At 36.9% G+C, this 19,156-nt stretch overlaps 1 protein-coding gene across 7 annotated transcripts in view; it reads right to left on the bottom strand.

Annotated features, from left to right (window-relative positions):
* LUC7L2 (LUC7 like 2, pre-mRNA splicing factor) overlaps positions 1–19,156 on the bottom strand; it is a 71,451-nt gene that overhangs the window by 10,632 nt on the left and 41,663 nt on the right. For all 7 annotated transcript variants that reach the window (XM_088018347.1, XM_088018346.1, XM_028106194.2 and 4 more), the window contains 5 exons: positions 13,869–13,967; positions 10,707–10,817; positions 6,364–6,507; positions 1,905–2,081; positions 268–359 (listed from right to left, as the gene is read on the bottom strand). In XM_088018347.1, coding sequence (XP_087874473.1) covers positions 268–359; positions 1,905–2,081; positions 6,364–6,507; positions 10,707–10,817; positions 13,869–13,967 — 623 coding nt within the window. The remainder of the gene's footprint in view (positions 1–267; positions 360–1,904; positions 2,082–6,363; positions 6,508–10,706; positions 10,818–13,868; positions 13,968–19,156) is intronic.

Raw genomic sequence — 19,156 nt, 5'->3', positions numbered from 1 at the left:
CTAGAAAAGCTTTGTAGTCAATCTTACAAAAAATAAGGATGTGACTATTTACCCTTCCACACATTTTGAAGGAAATCACCTTGACTTAGATGGCCATAACATATTTGTATGAACACTTTCACATAGTAACATTTTCAAAAGTAAACAAAAATCTCCCATGTCTAGATTTATTTTTAACACCTAATATCCTGTATCAATCACACCTCTTTTTAGAGCCAGGGAACTTCAACTTCACATACTTGAACTATTCAATTAATCACTCCATACCTCCTCAGCTTCTCTCTTTCTTCTCTCTCCCTTTCTTCTCTTCGTTTCAGGCGTTCCTGATTTCTTTTCTCCTGTTTCTCAGCTACAACTCTCTTAAAAGACAATGACAGGTCAAATAATAAAAAATGAGGAGCATTACTTATTGGGTTCATTCTTAAGAAGAATTACCCTAAACTCTACTGTATCTGGTTCCTGATACAGTATAAATAATATCAAAATCTGTTTAGTAACAATTAAAAGTTTTGCTGGGTAAAAATCATTAAGCTTACAAGTCTAGTTTCCAAAATCTTTCCCCCTTCTGGGGAACATTTGTAGAATTTTGTATTTCTTTATGACTTAATATTTCAAAATCATTTTCTCCTATGAATGTTTTCTAACATTATTTTGTATTTTTTCAAGTTTATTTTTTTAGTAATCTCTACACCCAATGTGGGGCTTCAACTCACGACCCTGAGATCAAGAGGCACACACTCTACCACTGAGCCAGGAAGGTGCACATATTTTGTAATTTTTTAAAGGACACTAAAGCATTATAAATCACTACAAGTTCCTATTCTCTCATTTCCAAGATAAAAATGTCTTCTGTCATTTCCCATCCCAATTCTGTTGCTTCAAAAAATACCAGTAAGACGCTAAACAGTCCTGTTGCTAGGTCTATTAACTGCAAAGATTCCCAAATAGGTACTATTTTTGAGTTTTAATTCAGAGCCTAGTAACCATTTGATATGGTGAAACACTTTTGTCATTTTAAATAAAAACTTACCAAAAATCATCCCAGCTACTCAGAATACTTAGAAGAGCTCACTGTTAATTACAAATATGGATATGTCCCTAAGTGTATCTGACTCATTATTTTAAAGATCAAACTACAGATTCTGGGTTAATTTCACTATCCAGTGTTTGCCATCCTTGAGCCATTCTTCCATTCGTGACAAAATGCTACAGTGCCACAATTTTTAAAAAACTAGCCACATCAGATTGTTGGAAAGTAAACTGATTATATCCATTTACTCTGATTTTGCTTACATCTTTAGAAATACCCTGTGTTGTTTCCATATCTTCTCAAAAGAATTCTGCACATGAGTAAGAACTGTATTGCCTTTCTCACAATAGCCATATACGTGACAGTAACTGTCCTTTTTTTAAAGATAGGTTTCATTCTAATTCCTTGCTGAAATGGGAGCAGGAGCATAAAGTAAAACTAGAGGTCCTACAAGCTTGCTATTTAGTGAAGAACTGCAAAATATTTCAAATAAATACTAGTCTCGTTTTCTCAATCTTCCTTTAAAGTAAATATTATACTAATGTTATATTGTTAATTTTATGTCAAAGAAAATAAAAATTTTGGGGGAATTTACATGAAAGAATTAGTTTAGAACCCAGTTTGCCAGACTAATTCAATGTCCTATTTACACAAAATATTACCTCCCAGAATAAGGGGACATTATTTAAAAGTCTGTTTCTCAGACATCATCCATTAAACCAGTTGTTATCTCCATTTATAATCTTACACTATTCGGTATGAGTTGTTAGCAGACTCAATAGTCAAGAACCTTATACAAAAAGATAACTAATACACATCAAAACAATGGATGGCTAAATTAGATAAAGCATATGACATTAATTTACCAATGTACCTTTAATTCTTCAAGCTTCTCTCTTATTTCAATAAATCCCAGGTGCAGTTTACCCCCAAAATGATCAGCCAGTCGTCTATCATTATCATGAAGACCTAAATAGGCAGAGCAGACTTCACAGACTCGAAGTTTCTGTTGTTGGAAACTGGAAGCTGGCATAGAATTCCGATAAACTTCCTAAACAAAAGTGAGAAAAACAATGTTCATATAAACCTGAGTCCATACCATTACACAAAATACATTATGTTTATACAAAAAAATGTTTTCTAACGAATAACAAAAGTATGGCTATTTTTGTCACAAAAACGATGGGTTCCTCTATTCCCATCCTCTGTCCTTGGGATCTCTTTCACTGGAGGTAAAAGATCAGAGACTCAACTGCACTTTGCCAAGAACTACTAGAAGAATTCTACCATGATAGGGGCACCAGAGTGGCTCAGTCGTTAAGCGTCTACCTTCGACTCAGATCATGATCCCAGGGTCCTGGGATCGAGCCCCACATCAGGCTCCCTGCTCAGCAGGAAGCCTACTTCTCCCTCTACCACTCCCCCTGCTTGTGTTCCCTCTCTCGCTGTGTCTCTCTCTGTCAAATAAATAAATAAAATCTTTAAAAAAAAAGAATTCCACCATGATAGAGAATATGACTTTTGGAAAAAGTTTTCTCAGTGTTCTACAATGCTTTGTTTTCTACAATTTTTGTTAAAAATGAGATGTAGCAACCCCAAAACTATGTATCAGTGAAGGACCAAGGAAGCAGTCATCCACCCTAGCAGAGAAAGAATACATGTCTTCGACACAGTTTCCTTCCAGTGCCTTCTTTCCCATAGATCATTTTCTCCCCCTTTGGAAAAATGTGGACAGGGCATATAAATTATAAGACTTTCCACTAAGAGGGGGGCGCCTGGGTGGCTCAGTCGTTAAGCGTCTGCCTTCGGCTCAGGTCATGGTCCCAGGGTCCTGGGATCGAGCCCCACATCGGGCTCCCTGCTCCGCGGGAAGCCTGCTTCTCCCTCTCCCACTCCCCCTGCTTGTGTTCCCTCTCTCGCTCTCTCTCTCTCGGTCAAAAAAAAAAAAAAAAAAAAAGACTTTCCACGAAGAGGAACAGTTCTATAACACAAGCAATGAAAGATGCCTTAATGAGATAAAGTCTTACATGCAACCATTTTAAGTTCATTAATGAAATATTAAGTATTAGTGGATTTGTATATCCACTGTAACCTTTTTTTTTCCTTTTGAGGCCAGCAGCATGTCCAGCTAGAAGACATTACATTCCCAAGCCTCCACAGAGCTTTGGCTAGGGAGATACCCAAGTTGGATGGAATCCATAGAAAAGTCCTTTCTAATGGAGTCAATAGACTGAGACCAAAAACAACAACAACAACAACAAAAAAAAAAACAATAGCTGCTATCACCTGTGGACCAGAAAGTGATGGGAAACAATATTTACAGTTACAAAAAGAAAGTACTGTAACTTCATAGTGGAAAAACAGGCCAATCACCAGAAATGGGACAAATCACTAACGTGTGACTTCGGAGCAGATATAACATTACTTCAATGGTACTGTCAAAAATCTAACCAGGAAGAAAAATCAGACAGACCCAAACTGAAGGACATTTTACAAAATAACTAGCCTCTACTCTTCAAAACTGTCAAGATCATGTCAAAGACCGAAGTTCCAGATTAAAGAAGCCTAGAGGGACATTAACAGCTAAATGCAGCACATGATCCTGAACTGGGTCTTAAACAAAGAACAAAAATTTTTTAGTAAAAATGAACATTACTGTGGTAATTGGAAAAATCTGCATAAAGTCTTCAGATTCATTAACAGTACTGTATCAGTGTTAATTTCTGATTCAGATCATTCTACTGCGGTTATGTAATAGAATATCCTTGTCTTTAGAAAATACACACTGGACTATTTGGGGATAAAGAGACATCATATCTATAACTTAATGCCAAACAGTTTAAAAACACACACACACACACACGAGGAGAAAGACAAAGCAAATATGGTAAAATGTTAACATTTGGGTGAAGGATATAGGGGATATAGGGGAATTCCTTATACTATTTCTTAAACTTTTCTGAAGATATTTCAAAATAAAAGTTTTTTAAAAAGAGAAACGGGATCTGGGTGGTTCAGTGGGTTAAGCATCTGCCTTTGGCTCAGGTCATGAACATAGTGTCCTGGGATCAGCCTCACTGGCTCCCTATTCAACGAGGAATCTGCTTCTGCTTCTCCCACTCCCTCTGCCCACCCTCCACCCCAGTTCATGCTCTCTCGTGAGCTCTCTCTCAATAAATAAAATCTTAAAAAAAAAAAAGAAAAAGACATGACACTAGGAGGCAAGTCAACTCAGTTTTTGTGCCTTGTTACTCTTCTTCCTCTTTCTAGTTATGTAGAGAGAAAAGGCTTCTGGCATGGTAGCCATAAGGCCAACACAAATTGATAAGCATAAAGATGAATCCATGTAGTAAGGATGGCTGAACATAAAGCCAGAAATAGCCCGTGTGCTTGATGGAATCAAGGAGGCTGCTGTACCAGCCCGACTCCCTAATCACGATTATTTCATAAATGAGAAAAACAAAACCCTTCCTTGGTTAAGCCATTATAAGTTTTCTACTATGTGCAGCTGAACACAATCTATAATGAGCAAGTAAATTTTTTAATGCCCTGTCCCTAGTAAAAATCAACTGATAATAAAACATAAAATGCTAAAGATGTTAAGCCGCTGTGTGCTACTAGAAAATCTTCAAATACATATATATGAAATCTCACGAAAACTTCAAAATATGCAAATAATAATGCTTACTAAGGTTCATTACTTGAGTCTTTTGGGGAAATGAGCTACAAAATATTCTGCATTTTAAAATTCATAGTGTTTAGGGGCACCTGGATGTCTCAGTTGGTTAAGTATCTGCCTCCGGCTCAGGTCACGATCCCAGGATCGAGCCCACATTGGGCTCCCTACTCGGCAAGGAGCCTGCTTCTTCCTCTCCCTTTGCTCCCTACTCATGCTTGCTCTCTCTCTCCAGTGTTTTCTCTCTCTCAAATAAATAAAATCTTAAAAAAAGTTAAACAAAAAATTCATAGTGTTTATCTTCTGGAATCATATTAATTACATTTAAAGAAATCCTGAGTATTTTAAGACTTTAAAATTAACAAGAATGGCTGCGTGGTTGATCCTTTCCCATCCTATTACCTTTAATCTGTCTTTATATTTAAAGATTTCTTGTAGCTAGCATATAGTTAAGTCTTGCTTTTATTTTATTTTTTTTTAAGACCTGAGCAGAAAGCACTTAACAGACTGAGTCACTCAGGTGCAACTAAGTCTTGCTTAAAAAGAACAAAAAACTAGTTTCACAATCTTTGCCTTTTAATTGGAATGTTTAGACCATTTACATTTAACGTAATCACTAGTACATTGGGTTTAAGTCTACCACAATTACCACAATTTTCAGTAAATAGAACAGAAAATCAATAGGATATGCAAACTTTAATAATCAATCAACTATCTTGACTCAATCTGAACACTCCATTTAATAAGGCAGAGTATCATTCTTTTCAAATATAGATGGAACGTTCACCAAGACCACATTCAGGGCACAAAATAAGTACTGATATATCTAAGAGACCTGAAATCACACGAATGTTCTCTCACTACAACAGAACTAAATTAAAAACAAAAATATTTGGAAAAACAACAAATATACAAAAACACACTCCTAAATAACCCACAGGTCAAAGAAGAAATCATAAGCAATATTAGCAAATATTGGAAATGAATGAAAATAAAAACAATATATGAAATTCTGTGGGATGCAGCTACAGTTGTGCCTAGAAGAAAATCTGTAGCATCAAATGGGCTAAAATCATTTATCTAGACTTCCCTTTTAAAAGGGCAGAATAAGAACAAATTAAACTGAGGTGTGTTAAGAGTTAAGAGCAATGGGGACGATGGCAAAATGGAAGAATACAACCCCCTGTGGATAAACCCCAATTTTCTAAAAAAACATGAAGTGGCAAACAAAATAGAACTTTGCAGGATATGAGATTTTGACCTGTGCTATGGAGAAAGAATGAGAGGAGGCGGCTCCCAAAGTACTAGCAGATTGTACTGAGATGGGAAGAGAAGGGAGAATGCTATGGTTACATGGTGGTAAAGTCAAGGGAGGGAGGGTATCACAGGAACTGCATTTATGCATTCTGTATGTGACTGCTGTGTATGACTAGCTAGTTTAATTTCATTTTCTAGTTATAAATTTCAACAGATCAAAGCCTCTAAAGTAATAACAAAATCACCCACAACTTTGATACATAACCCATTACTATAACATGGACTAACTAAATTTTTTAAATGGTTTAAACTGCCTATACTAGCAATAACTTTCAATAATTCCCAATCAGATCTGTTTTGACAGTAAGGCTGTACATATTACCATTAAAAACTGTATTACCTCTGCTTCTCTTTTCTTTGCCCGTGCTTTCTCTACTTCATCCATTACTTTCTGGGATTCTTCCACATTTCCTTCAGCTCCCAGTTGTTCCACCTTGGCCAACAACTTACCAATTTCTTCATTTAACTCGTGGACACGTTCTGCCTAGAAAGAAACAGAAAAGAAGATCATGAATAAAAAGCAGAATAAATTATCAGTTCAAAATATTTCATAAATGCTCAGAAAAGACTTATCTAAGGCAATATGAGTATAAATAATGCTTTCTGAGCATATCATAAATGAACTGGTGGGATATGAGGATGTTTTGAGCCTACCTGCCCTCACTGCAGTGAGGTCAGGAATACAACTGATCTCAATTTAACTATTACCTTATAACCTCTGCTTTAGCAGTGTATTCCAAGTATAAAATACCGTTTACCAAAAACTGCCCCAAACCATCTCTTGCTGTTCTCCCACTTCACAACACAATCTATAGTTATATCTAGTTTCCCAAATTTACTCGTTTTCTGCCTCTGTGACTTTGCAGAAGGATATCATCCCTCTTCCTCAGACATCATCCCTTACCTCCCCTTGTCCGAACTCATATATGTCGATTCATTCAAGATTCAACTGTTCTGTGAAATATTCTTGATCAATCACATCTCACCCCCATCTAAACATAAGCACAGAGAGCCAAACCCTTTGTGCCATCTTTTTATCTTCCATGACGCTCTTATGTACATATCATACTTTTATACATATACTTTTGTACATACATATACTTATGTATATACTTTTATATACATATCACACCACCTTAAAGAAAGCTATTTATATTTCCCATCTGTGTATTTCCAATGCCCAACAAATAGCATAGGCTTAAACAGGAGTTAAAGAAATGAACTGGTACAGTGCCTGGGTGGCTCAGTTGGTTAAGCGACTGCCTTCAGCTCAGGTCATGATCCTGGAGTCCTGGGATCGAGTCCCACATTGGGCTCCCTGCTCAGCAGGGAGTCTGCTTTTCCCTCTGACCCTACCCCCTCTTGTGCGCTCTCTCAAATAAATAAAATAAATCTAAAAAAAGAAAAAGAAATGAACTGGCAGATACTCTTTAAGGTAAATATATGACTTTAGAGTCCAAAAGGTCTGGCTTATTGCCAAACCAATTACCAGCTATGTAATTCTGACATTACTTAACCTGAATCCACTTCCTCACCAAAGAAGTGGGAATAATACCTATCTCATACAGTTGTGAGAAATGAGAAAATGTGCCTTGCACATATACTGCACAGCACATTACTGATTTTCAGCATACTACTATAACACTGTGTCCCTTAGGCTTAGTTCATGTCTTTCCCCTGGGATAAATTCTTGCCTTGGGAATCTGTGTCGTCCTCCTCCTCTTCATCACTGTCATCCTGAGAATATAGCTCAGTCCTATTGTTTTAATGGCACAGGATACCTATACAGTCTTTATATTGGCCACGAAGTATTCAGGCTGTGTGGCCAATTATATTACCAAAGAAGATTTTAATTTGTTATGGACATCCAGTCCCAACAAACTGGTGCGCCAATAACCTTTACCTCTCCAAATGTCCTTCAGTCAAAAATATTCATCCCTCAAAGAAATTTTCAATTCTATTATCATTTTCTTACCTCTTTAACAAAGTGGTAGTTTTTTTTTCAATAACTGTCACAGAATGATTGGATTATGCCTTAAACTCTTCACCTTTCACTGTATCCATCTCTTTGCTATATAATTAGTACCATCATACTCTGATTCTGAATTTGACCATGTAACTGGCTTTACTTAACAGGACAGCAGCAAACATGATAGAAGGGAAGGCTTGAAAAGCACTTGTATGACATTTTTTGTACCTCTTTCACTACCCTAAGAACACAGCCAGACTAAATTGGGTTCAACAGCCTCTGACTGACCAGAAGACATGTGAGTGAGCCCAGCTGAGACAGGAATAACTTCCCAGTCAAGTTCAGCCTAATCATTAACTGAAACCTCATGGGCTAAAATACTGTTTTAAGTCACTGAGTTTTGAGGTAATTTGTTAAACAGCATTTTTACAGTGATAGATAACCAATAAAATGCCATATAAACCAAGATAGCACTTGTGGATCTTTTTCAACCATAACATTAGATCCCTACTCTTTAGGATCCCATCTTTAGAGAACATTTCAGAAAAAGTTGATTAAAAATAACCGTTTCCGTGCTCACTTCGGCAGCACATATCCTAAAAATAACCGTTTCCTCAGGGCACCTGGCTGGCTCAGTCAGTAGAGCATGCAACTCTTGATCTCGGGCTGTGAGTTCGAGCCCCACATTGCGTGTAGAGATTACTTAAACAAAAAACAAAAAAACCTTTTCTCAAACAAAGAAATCCATTTCCCTCTGTACATCCATCTCTGAGAACTGTATTTAATGCTGTCATCCAAACTCCATCTGGGTAAACTCTGTCTCCATTCTGCATTTTCATAAAATGTACAAACTATACTGAACGGCACAAAATGTTTCAAAGTATTAAGTCATCAAATCAACAAAATGCACTATATGGACTTTAATTTTAAGATTCTGATTAGAACAAACCAACTCTATATAGGAAAAATGAACACATTCAGGATATTAGATAATATTAAAAAATTGTTAACTTTATGGATGTGATTTTTATGGTTATGTTTTAGAGATGAAACGATGTGACATCTGGAATTTGTTTTTAAAATAATGAAACAGGGGCGCCTGTGTGGCTCAGCTGGTTAAGTGTCTGCCTTCGGCTCAGGTCATGATCTCAGGGTCCTGGGATCCAGCCCCATGTTGGGCTCCTTGCTCAGTGGGGAGTCTGCTTCTCCCTCTCCCTCTGCCCCTTCCCCTGCTCCATTTCTAATAAATAAAACAATGAAACAAGAGCAAAAAACTGACTATGAATCCATTGGGATTTATTGTACTTTTCTTTCTTGGTTTTATTTGTATTTTTAAAGTTTATTTATTTAATAAGTAATCTCTACATCCAATGTGGGGCTCGAACTCACAACCCAGAGATGAAGAGTTGCATGCTCTACTGACTCAGCCAGCCAGGCACCCCTTTTTCCACTTTTTGCATGTAAATTCACATTAAAAAAAATAATAATAACGTAGGCTCCACACCCAGCATGGAGCCCAACGCGGGGCTTGAACTCAGGACCCTGAGATCAGACCTGAGCTGAGAGATCAAGAGTTGGATGCTTAACTGACTTGGGCCACCCAGGCGCTCCTACAATAAAGTATTTTTTAAAAGTAGGGGGTAAAACAGAACATCTAAAGAACACTCAAAACTCAACATTAAAAAAAATGAGCAGTCCATGTGGAAAATGGGTTTTAAGACAGACAATTCACTAAAGAGGTATATAAATGGCAAATAAACACATGAAAAAAATGTTCAGCATCATTAGGCATTAGGGAAATGCAAACTGAAACCAAGAAATATCACTACACACGTCTAAGAATGGCTAAAATGAAAATTAGTGACACCACCAAATGTTGGCACAGATGTGAAGAAACCAAATCACTAACACATTGCTGGTAGAAGTGTAAACTGGTACAGCCGCTCTAGAAAACAGTTTTGACACCTGCTTTCAAAACTAAAAATGGACTTAAAATATGACCACATGACCCAGAAATTGCATTCTTGGGCATTTATCCAGAGCAATGAAATGTTTATTGCAGTTTTACGGGTGTTAACCAGTAACTGCAAACAATCCAAACATCTTTCAATGTGTGGTTAAACTGTGGTATATCCATACCATGGAATACTACTCAAAAAAGCAATGAACTACTGATATACGCAGCAACTTGTATGAATCAAGGAACCTGTGCTGAGTGAAAAGAACCAATCTCAAAAGGTTACATGATTCCGTTTATGTAATATTCAGTAAAATAACGTAATTATAGAGCTGGAGAATACATTGGTTGCCAGAAGACAGGGGAGAGGGGGAACAGATGCGGCTACAGAGAGGTAAGATGAGCGAGGCTCATGCTGATGCTACAGTGAAGTAACTTAATTATGGTGGCAGGTACCCAAGTTACTTACACGTGTGATAAAACTGCACACAGCTACATATACACATACACACACCAAGTGCACACAAAACTGGTAAAATCTGAGTAAAATGTCAAGATTGGACCAGTATCAATTCTTGGCTTTGACAGTGTACTATAGTTGTATAAAATGTGAATAGGGGAGGCTAGAGGAAGAGTTCAGAGAATTCCCTATTTAAGTCTTTGCAATCTGTGGATGTAATTATTTCAAAATAAAAAGTTAAAATTAGTGAACTGAAATGGTATTTTGTAGTACTAATGAAATAATTGAAATTCTTACCTTTGCCGCCACTTCAGCACTAATCTCTTCTTGAGTTTCCGCTAATCTTTTCTTAGCCACTTCTGTTCTTCGATCACAATCTGCAATGAATGACTGAAGATGATCCATAGCCTGCAAGTTTAATTGAAAGACAATTACGCCAGAAAAATCAACTATATTCAGGAATATCTTTACTCAAAATATACATAATTTTATTATTTTTTAAATAGGCTCCACACCCAGTGTGGAGCCCACTGCAAGGCCTGAACTCACGACCCTCAGATCAAGACCTGAGCTGAGATCAAGGGCCAGACACTTAACCAAAAGAGCCACCCAGGTGCCCCTATACCTTATTTTTTAAAATGCTAATGGGGGGAGCCGGGGTGGCTCAGTTGTTAAGCGTCTGCCTTCGGCTAAGGTCATGATCCCAGGGTCCTGGGATCGAGCCCCGCCATCGGGCTCCCTGCTCAGCGGGAAGTCTGCTTCTTCCTCTCCCACTCCCACTGTTTGTGTTCCCTCTCTCACTGTCTCTGTCAATTAAATAAATCTTTAAAAAATAAATAAATAAAATAAAATGCTAATAGGGTAGTAAAAAAAGTAACAAAAGCAGGTTCAATTATGAATCAAAAATTCTACTCATCACCTATCAAATTGGTAAAGAGTAAACATAAATAATTTACAGGAAAGGTAAAACTATAAGGAAATTGCCTCTCTCATACTCTGCTGAAGAAACCACAAATCAGTGCAGTGTTTAAAAAAGGCGATGTGGTAACTGGTATCAAAAAGACTTAAATGTCCCCTGACTTCGTAATTTTACTTCCAGAAATGCCTTTTAGGAAAGCAATCAGATATAAAGAAGGCTGAATAAGTCAAGGATGTTCCTCACAATGTTATTTTTCTGGTGTAAAGTTGTAAATACCTTAAATACCTAAGTAACGTAGAAATTTTGATCTTCAGCCATTAAAAAAGGTTTTAATAGAATACTTAAATGATACAAGAAAATGTTATTTGTAAACAGTATCATATGCCATAAAAATCCCAATTTTCTAAAATAAAGGAGAGGAAAAAAAAAGGAAGAGCATACATAAAATTTTAGCAGTAATTCTTTTTGAATATATGGGTATTTTTTAATAATTTGTTTTTCTATGCTTCTCAAATTTTCCACAATGAAAATGTTACAATCAGGAAAACTTGAGTTCTTTTCAAAGAATAAACCAGTCAGAATTTTAGCAATGTCTACATTGTAAAAATTCAGTTCAATAATTATATTAATGACATTTGTCAGGCATATATTAGCATGTCTGTAATTAAGTAGTAATTAATTTAAAACTAAACTTTTAAGATTTATTCCCAAGTTAAGCAATTTGGACTTTCATATTTTACTGTACAGAAATAGAGTGAATTTAAAATACAAATGTTTAATTAAAAATATAAATTTATTCAGCACATAGCAAATTCTAAGAATTTCCTGAATGAGAAAAGAAACAGGCTCATTTAAAAGCTCTTAGCTATGATGACAAATAGGTATCTATTTAGGAAGCATTTCTAAATAGGTATCTAAATAGGAAGGCAGGTATCTGCCTTCCGCTCAGGTCATGATCCCGGGGTCCTGGGATTGAGCTGTGTCGGGCTCCCTGCTCAGCAGGAGAGTCTGCTTCTCCTTCCCCCTCTGCCCCTCCCCCGCTGCCCCCCACCCCGCTTATGTGTGCGCACAGGCGCGTGCGTGCTCTCTCTCAAATAAATAAAAATCTTTTAAAAAAAAGATAGCTTTTTTGCTCTTTTCATTTAAAATTCATCTTTAAATTCACAAGATTTATCTATTAAAACTTCCTTATGGGAAGATAAAAGTGGCATCTCAAAGCAGTGAGAAGAAAAAGATGTACTAATCAGTAGTGCTGGGTCAACTAAGTAGCTATCTGGTGAAAAATAAAGCTAAATCTATACCTCAATTCCTTAGATCAGCATAAATTTAACTTGGTTCAAAGATCTAAGTGTATAAAATAAAGCCATAAAAAATACAAGAAACCATGAGAGAACTTATCACCTCAGAATAGGGAAGACCCTTTTGAATTAACCCATTAGAAATTTTTAAAGCATTGATAAATGAGACAACTATAAAAATATTCTGCAAGGCCCAAACCACTAAAAGAAAAACGGTAAAATATGGAAAATGACCCAAATATCCATATCCCTACATTTAGATGATGGTTTCTGCCCAGAATATATTAAATCAAAATCTAATTAATTTAAGATGTTTCCAACTATTCCAGCCCCACATTAAATTATGTTTACATAGATGATTTTCACTTTTGTTTTGTCTTTTGACGGAGAGAGAGAATGGGCAGGGGCAGGGAGAGAGAATCTTAAGCAGGCTCCACGCCCAGCACAGAACCCAATGCAGGACTTGATCTCACAACCTTGAGATCATGACCTGAGCTGAAACCAAGTTGGACGCTTAACTGAGCCACCCAGGCACTCCTGATTTTCATTTCTATTAGCAGAAATTCTTAGAAGTAAATGGAGGTGCCTATTGACTGCTTTATCTTCCAAACCAAGTAAAATACCTATTATACCTTACTGTAAAAAGTATCATAAGATGTGTGCTCATCAGTATCTTTTATGTAAAGCTAATTGGTATGTTTTATATAAATATAAAAAAAGTTTCCCTATTTTTATAACAAACAATTCTGTTTGTATAAACAACAAATCAGATCTTGAGCCTTTAAGGTACATAAATGGTACCTTCTACTCTAATTCCTTCTATTAGTTTTACATAAAAAATAGTTACTTAATATCCTCTCTCCCTCTCTCTCTATATATATATTCAGATACAAAAATAAAAATAATGTAAAAATTCAGTAGACTAAAGGGCCTTAAATACATCAGAAATTTGTTTACATGTGCTTAAATTGAGGTTTCCTTAATCATCACAACTTTACTAGAACAGTTTCTCAAAAGAATATATGCATTGCATGGATTTTTACACATTTTCTTAAAATACCTAGTTTCACCTTATATTTTTTAAAAAAATGTTAGTCAAGAAAATACATGATCTTACTTTAGTACTATTTTTCATATAAACACAAAGAAGATAATTTGCTAAGAGCTTTTTCCTATGGAGATATTAACCCATATTCAAAATGTTTTACTACAAAAAAAACCCATTAATGCAAAATCACATACATCAAGTTCAAAGAAAAAATCTTGTTCTTTGGATGCAATTTCATAATCTGCTCTTAAAGCCAGGTCATGAACTTTCAGACATTCTCCAAGATCCATTCTCTGGCAGGGGGGGGGAGAAAAAAAACATATTACTGAAACAGTAAACACATTTTTCAATAATTCATTAACCACCACAATTCTCTTCAAAATACATATTAAGTCTTACAGATGCTTCTTTATTTATGGACATTCAAATTACAAAATTTCATAGATAAGTATAAAACTTGATGCCAGAAAGAAATCCACATCAATTCTACCAACAGATGGGAATAGTGATTACTTTTGTACTTAAGAACAAACAGACAAGGAAAACTATAAAAATCTGAAAAAAGCTTCTAGCTTCTGTATCAAATTTCACTTAGCCCATTAACACAGAAAAGATAATGTTAGTTTAAAATTAAACTAAAAATATATAAATAAAATTGCAGATTATAGTCAATACTCTTTGAAGAACATTCTGATTTTTTTTTTAACGATTTTATTTATTTATTTGACAGAGAGAAATAGCGAGCACAGGAACACAAGCAGGGGAAGTGGGAGAGGGAGAAGCAGGCTTCCCGAGGAGCAGTGAGCCCGATGCGGGACTTGATCCCAGGACCCTGGGATCATGACCTGAGCTGAATGCAGACGCTTAATGACTGAGCCACCCAGGCGCCCAGAACATTCTGATTTTCAAATAAAGATGGAGTCCTCAAACATTAGACCAGTAACCTTGATAAGGATTCCAGACAAGACTCTAGGTGAACTAGTAAAAAGAAATTTATTAAGACTTGATATAACTCCACAAAAAACAGGTATAAAATCCTATTTACAAGCATGTATCAGGGAAATAAAACATACTCCCATTGAACCTAGGATCCTCCTACTTAGAATTCCAATTAGACATTATTTACCCAACCAGAGGTTTTCTCTTGAGACAAAAATTCCTAAAAATCTGCCCATTTTTACATGTTATCTGAGCAACTGATAATATCTTTCAAGAAATCCTTTAGTGGGAAAATTGAAGGGAAAAAATTGGGCTGGATACAATGATATTTACAGATGTGATTAATGGATGATCCAAGTAAAACAGATTTCCCAATTCCAAGTATGCTAACCTAGCAATAGAATGTCTCAGAATTGGTAAAAAGAGAATACAGTAATTTGAAAAGGTATAGTAAATATTGCCTTTGATTCTGTTATACAAACTATGCATAAAGTTAAAGTATGACAAACATTATAGTAGTAAAGTCATTCCTTCAATTAACTGTGTACCTACTTGTGCCAAGCACTATGCTAGGTGCTAGGGACACAGAACTAACTGTCACAGATACATACAGTCTCTGACCTCATGGAGCTGACATTCAAAAGAGGGGAAACAAATAATTAACCATAATTGTGTCTCTGAATACAGTTAAGAGGTTTAATAAAATAGTAATGCTCCCCTTACAATGAGAGGCTGCTTGGTGATCAAAGAAGGTCTTTCTGAAGAGGATATATTTAAACTGGATTTAAAATGTGTGAGGAAGCAAACTAACCTTAGGAAAAGCTAAGAAAAGAATGCTTGAGGTTTTACAGAAGATTTAGGAGGCAGATCTTAAAAAAAAAGAAAAAAGAAAAAAATGCCAGTGTCAAGGAGACGGGATGTTTCTAGTAGCAAGAAACAGACTAGAACAATGACTGGCACATAAGTCTGCGCCTTAAGCTTTATATGTAAGTACCTAGAAATGACTCTGTCTTAACTTTTTCACCAACAACCTGGATATAACAAAGGATATGAACGTCTATTTTATAGTACAATATCCCCAGCTAAAAAAATAGTGAATTCACTGGATTAAGATTCAAAAGAACTGCGGGGCACCTGGGTGGCTCAGTTGGTTAAGCGACTGCCTTCGGCTCGGGTCGTGATCCTGGAGTCCCGGGATCGAGTCCCACATCGGGCTCCCTGCTCGGCGGGGAGTCTGCCTCTCCCTCTGACCCTCTTCCCTCTCATGCTCTCTGTCTCTCATTCTCTCTCTCTCAAATAAATAAATAAAATCTTTAAAAAAAAAAAAAAAAAAAGATTCAAAAGAACTGCAGCACCTGGTTGGCTTAGTGAGAAGAGCATGTGACTCTTGATTTCGGGGTCTTGAGTTCGAGACCCAAGTTATGTGTAGACATTACTTAAAAATACATAAACTTTAAAAAAATTTTTTAAGATTCAAAAGAGTTGATAGATCAAATTTAAAATAAATATGAAGTCTTATAGCCATATCTAAGTAGGCAAATTTACAAATAGCTATGAGCAGAAAATTAAGACAAATTCAAAAACATACCAGTCAAGAGTAAGAGTTACAGTGTGGCATGACTAAGATAAATTAACTTACAGGACATAGTATGAACAAAGTAAGAAATCTCTTGCTGAAGGCTGGCAAACACCTCTCTTCCAAAAGATACATTCTGTGTGGTAACACATTTCAAAAGGATATAAATAAGTTAGACCAAGTGTTTCCAATCCAAGCTATACAAAAAAAGCTGGAGGACAGATGTGATTGTCCAAGAAAAATCAAAATGTGAACCTAGTCCTCAATCAACTAAAGAAATTTTCAGCATGAAGCAGAAATAGATCTTATTATGGCCCCAAAGGACTCAAGAGTCAGATTTTAACTTTCTCTCAAATTAAAAACAAAAACAAAATACCCACCAACTTTCTAACAATCAAAGCTTTCCAAAGATAGAATACACTTCCTCAAGAGTGAGTGAGTTCCCAGATAACTGAAAGATCCCAATATGGTTTAGACAACCATTTTTCTAAGATACTGAGGAAAGAATTCAACTGTTAAGTAGCTTCCTCCTTCCAACTCTGACATTTTTTGATTATCTAAAAAATAAGTTTCTCTGCAAAACTACTACCTCGGTTACTAATTACATAAAAGAATGTATGGGAAAATAAAGACTATGTCTTCCAAGTTATCCTTTGGGAAATAATAAGGAATATTTACCAGTATTATGAATTCTCATCCCACTAAATGGCTCTCATGTATCACTGTTGCTGGGCATGCTGAGATTTTTCCAGGCCCCACTGCTTACTCTCATTCATAAGTCTATGGATTAACTAAGTCTTCCAGTGACATTAAACAGCAACTGAAACTTGCTGTTGATGTGTGGAAATTCAAAACTGCTTATTAAGTAACATTGTTAAGAAGCTATGGGAAAAAATGTAATGCTCCTAAAATATGCAGGAAAATAAGACAGTAATGAAAAAGTTACAAAAGAACATTGTTACCATCTTTGCTACACGAGTGTGTGCGTGTGCGCGCGCGCGCATGCGCACACGGCGCACATGTTTATATAGGCTCCATGCCCAACCAGGGGTTTGAACTCATGACCTCATGATCAAGAGTTGTATGCTCTACCAACAGAAGTCAACCAGCCACCCCAGCGAGTGTTTCTTAATTGGTATCTTAACATTAATCTCTCCAACAACTCCCTTTGTGTTTTTCTATAGCTACAGTTTTTAATGGGATGCTACACTTATTTCCTAAAATGTTACGATGCCAGTTGGGAGTGCCATTGATCCAATGCAGTTGTTTTTAACCTAGACCCGGAGTAATAATACTGATGCAAGCTTCTGAAAATAGGTCCAAGCCCTACCCTCCAAAAACAGAATTGTAAAAGCCTCCCAGGTGTTTTTAATGTACAGTATTGGTGGGGCGCCTGGGTGGCTCAGTCGTTAAGCATCTGCCTTCAGCTCAGGTCAGGATCCCAGGATCCTGGGATAGAGCACCCGCATCGGGCTCCCTGCTCCACGGGAAGCCTGCTTCTCCCTCTCCCACTCCCCCTGCCTGCGTTCCCTCTCTTGCTATCTCTGTCAAATAAATAAATAAATAAAAAGATTAAAAAGAAAAAAAGTACAGTGTTGGGAACCACTCACTGGTCTAGTTTTATTCCCAATCTACAGACAAAGGAAACGAAGCCCAGAAAGACACTTATTCCAGATACTTAATAGAAAATCTGGGGCACCTGGGTGGCTTAGTTGGTTAAGCGACTGCCTTCGGCTCAGGTCATGATCCCGAGTCCCGGGATTGAGTCCCACATCGGGCTCCCTGCTGAGCAGGGAGTCTGCTTCTCCCTCTGACCCTACCCCCTCTTGGGCTCCCTATCTCTCAAATAAATAAATCTTTAATAAAAAAATTAAAATTAAAAAAAAAAGAAAGAAAATCTGGTTAGACTGATTTCTAGTCTAACACCCCTTCTGTTTTACCATGCTAGTGTTCTGCACATAGCAGATACCCAAAGCAGTTGTCTAGCTGCCTTTCTTCCAGTTATCTCCCTTATCTTTATCCCATGCTTAACTAGATTTCCAATCTGTTTTCAATAAAAACCTAAAAGGAGTCTATAAATCTTGTCTCACTGTTTAACCTAAACATCTGTTGCCTACCCCATACTGGCAGGAATTCTAGGCTTTCCTCTGCTCTATCTTTAAACTTACATCATACAACCAACCAAAGGAAAAAAGCCAATTATGTGGGTCAAGAACAAAATGAACACCAAAGAGGACACATTTCACAATTATACCACTGGTGTAAGGCTGAGTTTTGGTAAGAGGAAGAAGTTTGGGGCGGGAGGTGGGGTGGATATATGCCTTGGAAGGGAATTTGTGCAAGGGGGAAATTTTTACTACTTCACTAGAATGTGTGCTCCACAAGGACAAGGAATTTTTTTCTATTTTATCTACTATGTAATTTACCTGGTATATAGGAATGTTTAATAAATATTTGTTGTGGGGCGTCTGGGTGGCTCAGTCGTTAAGCATCTGCCTTCGGCTCAGGACATGGTCCCAGGGTCCTGGGATCGAGCCCTGCATCGGGCTCCCCGCTCTGCGGGAGGCCTGCTTCTCCCTCTCCCACTCCCCCTGCTTGTGTTCCCTCTCTCGCTGTGTCTCTCTGTCAAATAAATAAATAAAATTTAAAAAATAATAATAATAAATAAATATTTGTTGAATGAATCAAACTGGTAAAAGAGGACAAAGAAGAACATTTGGCATACGGGGCCCTGAGCTTAACAAGCAAGGGTGATCAAGATGCAACCCAGTATAAAACTGATCTAAGTTCTGGAGGGGAAGGTCTTCTTCACCTCTCCATGGATTATCAATTTTGCTGGGACTTCATTCCTTCCTCAGTATTGTATGCTACTCTTCTCTCTTATTCCCTGTGTGCTACTGTCCTCCAGGAGGTAGACCGCCTGGACTTGACACTATCCTGGGCCATGAGCTCTGCAGCTTTCCAGTC

Source organism: Eumetopias jubatus, unplaced genomic scaffold (genome assembly GCF_037043125.1).
Source record: "Eumetopias jubatus isolate StellerSeaLion01/CBP00866 unplaced genomic scaffold, mEumJub1_p1.0 scaffold_14, whole genome shotgun sequence".
Classification (NCBI taxonomy): domain Eukaryota; kingdom Metazoa; phylum Chordata; class Mammalia; order Carnivora; family Otariidae; genus Eumetopias; species Eumetopias jubatus.
This window is presented reverse-complemented; position numbering and strand designations above follow the sequence as displayed.